Here is a 7,698-nt window from a genome sequence, read left to right on the forward strand (position 1 = left end):
GGGGTGCAGCCTCTGGGCCCCTGCTCCCTTCCCTGGGTCCGGGTGGTACCGAGGCCGTTCTCTGCCGCAGAGGGATCGGGAGGGGAAACTTGAGATGACATCTCGGCTGCGCGCGGAGTTTCCAGCGCTGAGACGCCCGCCTACCGTGGGGCTGGAGAAATGGAAGCTGGCGGCTACCCTGTCCCGCGAAGAGTGATGTTGTTGCGCAGGAGCGAGAGTAAATGCATTTCTCGATTTGTCCTCAGATCCGGCTCCCTGTTGGACTTGAGCCGCGTGTGTAGTTTGTCTGGGGCGCATGAGGGTTTTTATTTACTTGAAAAGGACCCTCACCGCCCAGCGACTTGAGCTGGATTTAGCCATTTCCCGCTAGATTCCCTGAGCCGGGAGCATATGGCTGCTGAATAAGAAACTCTTTTCAAAACGAGTTTCTAAATTTACCAGCTGTGTCTGGGAAGAGGCCAACACATGCATATTCAGCACCAAGAAAGAGTGGCACTCGGTTTTTTAACAAACGGGGCCTTGCTCTTCGAAGGGTGGGCGGGAATGTGCTTTCTGTTTTTATGAAAATGTCAAGGCACTTCTCAGAATCACATTAAGCATGCTAATTACGAAATATTAAATGCTAATTGCTCTGCAAGCTAGTTCTTCCCGTGACAAGTAAAGGAGATGAGCCTGGTGGAACCTCCTGGTGACATGATGACAGGGATGTTTTCTCACTGACGTTTTGCAGCCTCCACTTGGAGGTGGAAAGCTTGTCCCCACCTATTAACCCCAGATGAAGAGCACAGTAGTGTTTATCTGTGAGGGCAAGCGTCAGGCCTCAGCAACAATGTGCATCAGTTTACTTTACACTTTGTAAAGGGGAGGTGAGCAAGGCAGTTACAGGTTGCTAGGAGATGGGAGCTTCCTTGGGACCGTTACTGGACCCGAGGTCATGCAGAAAAGAATCACACAGCAGATAAATATAGGCAACCAGGCCTGACCCGAGTTGCTCAGTGGTTGAGCCTCAACCCGTGAATGAGGAGGTCACCCTTGGATTCTGGACAGGGCACTTGCCCACAGCTTGATCCCCTATAGGGGGCGTGCAGGAGGCAGCCAATCAATGATGCCCATCATTGATGTTTCTATCTCTCCCCCGCCTCTCCTCTCTGAAATCAATAAAAAAACATGTTTTTAAAAAGTAAAAAACACATATTTTTTAAAAAACCATATGCTCGGCTGGTATGGCTCAGTGGTTGAGTGCTGACCCATGAACCAAGAGGTCATTGGTTCAACTTCCAGTCAGGGCACATGCCTGGGTTGCGGGCTCAATTCCCAGTAGTGGGTGTGCAGGAGGCAGCCGATTAATGAAGTTTGTTTCTATCCCTCTCCCTTCCTCTCTCTCTAAAAATCAATAAAAACACATTAAAAAAAATAAATAAAAGATACAATATGTCCAGCTACTATAGGCTTCATTGGCTCCAGCCCTGTATACAGCCTGTACTTCCAACACGACATTTATGCCTCTGACTGGTGATCGCCTGTTCGCTTCTGTGTACCCTGAGCCAGACTAGGGATAGTGTGTGTAGCTGGCAGCACTGGGGAAGAGGCTGAGTGGAAGTGGGAACCAGAACACCCGTGCAGGCACCTTATGGAATCAGCAGTCTTTGTTCTAGGTGCTGCTCAGCTGAGCCCACCCAGGAGCCCTGCATTTCTGGGACACTGATGGGGCAGGGGGAAGGGGGGTTAGTGAAGGATCAAGTCCATCCCATCCCTCCTGCAAGATGAACAAAACTGTTTCAGCATGTGCACCCTCCGATGGGAAAGTCCATGAATGACACCTGGAGAGGAGGTAAAACTGTCACCAGCTCGCCAACATGAACTTCCAGGCCAGTGTGTACAGCAACAGTGCAAACCTTCCAAGTTCAAAGAACACAAAGTCCCTGAATAAGTTTCAGGCAAAATAGTCCCCAGATGTACCGGACCACTAGCCCAGAAAGGCCACCCAATTTCAGGTCACCAGGAGGAAAAACGGAGTTTTGTCAGAAATAGTCATTCTTATCCAGTGAAATTCAGGAAGATCAGGCTGGAGAAAACTAGGGCAGAGCATGAACTGTTTCCTTAAATTCAGGCCAGTGTGCATTAAGGATTCAGTGGTAAAATGTTACAATCTAGTGGGTCCATCACCTCAACTGCCTAACGGTAGACCATCTATAAAAGGGGAGCAGGGCGAGGTGGGCGATGGCTATGACCAAGGCAGTGGTTTACGTGGGGCTGCCACAGGGAGTGTGTCTGTCACTGGGGAGACTTGCTGGCAGTTAGCATCTGAGAATATATTTTTTATCCTCACCTGAGGATATATCTTTAAAATATATTTGTATTGATTTCAGAGAGGAAGGGAGAGGGAGAGATAGAAACATCTCTGATGAGAGAGAATCATTGATTGGCTGGGGATCGAGCCCACAACCCAGGCATGTGCCCTTGGCCGGCATTGAACCTGGGACCCTTCAGTCCGCAGGATGATGCTCTATCCACTGAGCCAAACCAGCTAAGGCTGAGGATGTATTTTTTATCCTCACCTGAGGATATATTTTTAAAATATATTTTTATTGATTTCAGAGAGGAAGGGAGAAGGAGAAAAAGATAGAAACATCACTGATGAGAGAGAAATTGATCTTGATTGGCTGCCTCCTGCACACCCCCTACTGGGGATTGAGCCTGCAACCTGGGCATGTGCCCTTGACCGGAATCGAACCTGGGACCCCTCAATCTGCAGGCCGACGCTCTATCCACTGCACTAAACCAGTTAGGGCCTGAGGCTATTTTTTCCATTGATTTTTAGAAAGAGTGTAAGGGAGGGAGGGAGAGAAACATCAATGTGAGAGAGACACATTGATTGGTTGCCTCCCACCCACATCCCAGGGCACTGAACCTACAACCCAGATACATGCCCTTGACCGGGAATGGAACCTGGCGCTCTAACCACTGAGCAACCGGTCAGGGCGAGAGTCACGTTTTAAGCATTGCGTTCAGCCAGGCAGACGGCTGTGGTTATGAGCAGGGTGGATTTGGCCATTTCGTGGTGTTACTTGGTTGAAAACGCTCAAGGCAAGCTTCCCAAGGTGCTGTAAACAGCAGCGTGCCTCCCTGAGCAAAGAGCGGCTGCTCATAAATTCTCTCCACCTGCAACCCCCAAAGCTCTGCCAGATCCCTCTCCCGAGTGCAGGCCTGGCCACCTCTCCACGTTCACATTCACTGAGCAGTTCCCCACCAACCCCCCAGCCCCGCCCTGCCCTTGGGGGTCCAAGCCCTCTCCCCACCACTTCACACACTCCAAGGCCCTTGTCCCCATCCCATGGCTCAGCACTCCTGGGCTTTAGGGTTCCATGGATTAGGAAAATTTCAAAAACACATCTGGCGACTGACATTGGGTTGCTAACTTTTTCTTATGCAAGAAAGGGCATTTAAGAAGACCTTAAACTCCTGTCTCTGGTCCCCATCTTTTTATATTTATTTATGTGGTCCCCATCTTTTTAAAAAATGAAAACAAACATTGCCACGAAGCAAAACTAGTAAGGACCAGGCATCATTTGATTTCTATGAGAACTTAACACATTGTCCTCTTTTCACCCCCGGTCAGCGGGACGTCCACTGCGGCCCACTAAGCAAGGTCTGGGCACACGGCCTTGCCAACAACAGTGGTTGTGGACTTAAGCAGGAGTAGAACCCACCTGGAGAGCGTGTTCAGACCTGGGTCCTGAGCCCACCCTCGACTCTGACCGGGCAGGTCTGGGCTGCCTGGGCTTGTCTTTCTAACCAGCTTCCTGATGGTCTCTTTCCGGAGCCCGAGTAGCACTGACTGCAAGGTTCTCTGGATTCTTCCCTTATTCTTTCAGACAGGAAGGGAGAGGGAGAGAGAGAGAAACATAATGATGAGAGAGAATCATTGATCGGCTGCCTCCTGAACGCCCCTCACTGGAAATCGAGCCCACAATCTGGGCATGTGCTCTGACCAGGAATTGAACTGTGACCTCCTGGTTCATAGGTCAATGCTCAACCACTGAGCAATGCTGGCTGGGCTACATTTAAGTCTTTTATCCATTTTGAGTTTATTCTTGTGTATGGTGTAAGTTGGTTGACCTAGTTTTATTTCTTTTTGCATGTACCTGTCCAATTTTCCCAACATCACTTATTGAAGAGTCTGTCTTTACTCCAGTGTATGCTCTTGCCTCCTTTGTCAAATATTAATTGACCATAAAGATGTGGGTAAATTTCTGGGGTTTCTTGTGCCAGTACCAGGCAGTTTTGAGTACAGTGGATTTTGTATGGTATAGTTTGAGATTTGGTATTGTGGTCCCTCCAACCTTGTTCTTCTTTCTCAGCATTGTTGTGGCTATTCAGGGTCTTTTTGGGTTCCATACAAATTTTTGGAATATTTGTTCCAGATCTGTGAAATATGCTATTGGTATTTTAATATTAATAGGAATTGCATTGAATCTATAGATTGCTTTGGGTAGTATGGACATTTTAATGATGTTAATTCTTCCAGCCCATGAACATGGTATATGCTTCCACCTGTTTGTGTCTTTCTCTATTTCTTTTTTCAATGTCCTGTTGTTTGAGTACAGGTCTTTTACCTCCTTGGTTTTTATTCCAAGGTATCTTTTTTGTTGTTGCTGCTGCAATGGTAAGTGGATTTTGTTTTTTGTCTTTTAGTTTATTTATTACTAGTGTATAAAAATGCCATCTGGATGTTGATTTTGTATCCTGCTACTTTGCCAAATTCATTTAGTAATTCTAGTAGTTTTTTAAATGGAGTCTTTAGGATTTTCTATGTACAATATCATCTGCAGATAATGACAATTTTACTTGCTCTTTTCCAATTTGGATGCCTTTTTTTCTTCTTGTCTGATTGCTGTGGCTAGGACTTCCAGTACTATGTTGAACTAGAGTGGTGAAAGCAGACATTCCTGTCTTGTTCCTGTTTTTAAGGGAAACACTTAGTTTTTGCCCAGTGAGTATGATGTTGGCTGTATGTAGGTTTGTCGTATATGGCCTTTATAATGTTATGATTCCCACTTTGCTGAGTTTTTATAAAAAATGGGTGCTGGATTTTGTCAAATGCTTTTTTGGCACCTATCGATATGATTATGTAATTTTTATCCTTCATTTTGTTTATGTGACATATCACACTTATTGACTTGGGAATATAACACCAGCCTTGCATCCCCAGAATAAATCCCTCTTTGGTCATGGTATATGATCTTTTTAATGTATTGCTGAATCCATTTTGCTAATATTTTGTTGAGGATTTTAGCATCTATGTTCATCAGGGATATTGGCCTGTAATTTTCTTTCTTTGTAGTGTCTGACTTTGGAATTAGGATAATACTGGCCTTGTAAAACGAACTTGGAAGTGTTCCTTCCTTTTGGATATTTTGGAATAGTTTGAGGAGTACAGGTGTTAGTTCTTTGAATGTTTGGTAAAACTTACCTGTGAAGCCATCCAATTCAGGACTTTTGTTTGCTGGAAGTTTTTTGATTACTGCTTCAATTTCATCAGTTGGTATTGGCCTATTCAGGCTTTCTGATTCTTCCTGATTTAATTTTGGAAGATTATATTTCTCTGGGAAATTTCTCCATTTCTTCCAGGTTGTCCAGCTTGTTGGCATATAGTTAGTTGTTCATAGTATTTTTTCACAATCTTTTGAATTGCTATTGTGTCAGTTGTTAATTTGCCCTTTTATTTCTGATTTTACTTATCTGGGTCCTCTTTGTTTCTAGATTAGTCTGGCTAAAAGGTTCATCAATCTTGTTTTTCTTTTCAAAGAACCAGCTCTTTTTGTAGTTGTTTTTTAGTCTCTATGTCATTTACTTCTGCTCTAATCTTTATTATTTCCTTTTGGGTTGTTGTGTGTTCATTTTCCTTTGTTTCCAGGAAGTTTATTTCTTCCTGGATCTCATTGGTAATCCATTCATTGTTTAATTTAGTTTCCATGTGTTTGAGTTTTTTTTAAAATTGTAGTTGATTTCTAGTTTCATGCCATTGTGATCTGAGATTCTTGAAATGATTTCAATCTTCTTGAATTTGTTAAGGTTTATTTTGTGTCCTAACATATGGTCTATCTTTGAGAATGATCCATGTGTACTTGAGAAGAATGTATATTCTGTCGCTTTTGGATTAAATGTCCTGTAAATATCAATTAAATCCAACTGATCTAATGTATCATTTAAGGCCACTGTTTCCTTGTTGTTTTTTGTTGGAAGATCTACCCAGTGATGTCAGTGGGGCGTTAAAGTCCCCTACTATGACTGTATTGCTATCTATCTCTCCCTTACAGTCCATCAAGATTTTTTTTTAAATATATTTTATTGATTTCTTACAGAGAGGAAGGGAGAGAGATAGAGAGTTAGAAACATCGATGAGCGAGAAACATCGATCAGCTGCCTCCTGCACACCCCCTACTGGGGATGTGCCCGCAGCCAAGGTACATGCCCTTGACCGGAATCGAACCTGGGACCCTCCAGTCCGCAGCCCGACGCTCTATCCACTGAGCCAAACTGGTTAGGGCTATCAAGATTTTTTTTTTAATATTGCCCTGATTGGTTTGGCTCAGTGGATAGAGCGTCGGCCTGCAGACTGAAAGGTCCCAGGTTCGATTCTGGTCAAGGGCATGTATCTTAGTTGCGGCCACATCCCCAGTAGGAGGTGTGCAGGAAGCAACTGATCCCTCTCTCTTCCTCTCTGTAAAAAATCAATAAAATATATTTTTAAAAAAAGATTTTTTATATATTTAGGTCTTCCTGTATTGGGTGCCTATATGTTAACAAGGGTTATATTTTCTTTTAAAATATATATGTATTTTTATTGGTTTCAGAGAGGGAGAGACAGACACATCAATGATGAGAGAGAGAATCATTTATCGGCTGCCTCCTGCATGCCCCCTATTGGGATCAAGCCTGCAACCTGGGCATGTGTCCTGACCAGGAATCCATCCGGTGACCTCTTGGTTCATAGGTCGACGTGCAACTATTGGGCCATACTGGCGGGATGGCTTTAAAATATAAATATAAATATATTTTAGAGAAAGAAGGGAAAAGGATAGAGAGATAAACACATCATTGAGAGAAAAATCCATTGGCTGCCTCCAGTATGCCCTCAATTGGGGACCGAGCCCACCACAGGGCATGTGCCCTGACGGGGAATCGAAATGTGACCTCTTGGTTCATGGGTCAACACTCAACACCAGCTGGGCCAATTCTGGCTTTTTAGCTGGGCATATGGGCACTGAAATGACTTCCCAGTATCCTGTGTTGTGGACATGCGACTAAGTGGTGGCCGTGGGAAGTGGAAATGGGCAGTATCCTTTTAAAGGGAGGCTGGGTGCTATCTCCTCCCTTCCTTCCCGCTGACTGGAATGAGGATGCAATGGATGGAGCTAGGACTCTTACTTGGCCATGAGGTGGAAGGCCTGTGTTCAAGCAACAAGATGGGAGCCAGAGTCTGAGGGCTGCCAGTTGCCACACTAGCTCTGGACTGACTATACTGACAGAAGAGAAGGAGAAGGAAACATCTGTTTTGCTAAGCCCCTGATAGCCTGGCTTTTCTATCAGTTTCAACCATTGGAGTCCTAGCTCACTCTGGGACAGGGCTGTCCTGCTCCATGGGCCACTCTCCAGGGCAGAGTGATGTCTGATTTGGCCCGGAAGCCCACAGGG

At 44.9% G+C, this 7,698-nt stretch overlaps 1 protein-coding gene across 1 annotated transcript in view; it reads right to left on the reverse strand.

The window, feature by feature from the left end:
- LOC102255914 (spermidine synthase-like) overlaps positions 1 to 227 on the reverse strand; it is a 3,521-nt gene extending 3,294 nt beyond the window's left edge. The window contains exon 1 of the mRNA XM_005873478.2: positions 178 to 227. Within this exon, the coding sequence (XP_005873540.1) occupies positions 178 to 227 (50 nt within the window). The remainder of the gene's footprint in view (positions 1 to 177) is intronic.
- Between the last annotated feature and the right edge of the window lie 7,471 nt (positions 228 to 7,698).

This window comes from Myotis brandtii, unplaced genomic scaffold (assembly GCF_000412655.1).
Source record: "Myotis brandtii unplaced genomic scaffold, ASM41265v1 scaffold410, whole genome shotgun sequence".
In the NCBI taxonomy this organism is placed as follows: domain Eukaryota; kingdom Metazoa; phylum Chordata; class Mammalia; order Chiroptera; family Vespertilionidae; genus Myotis; species Myotis brandtii.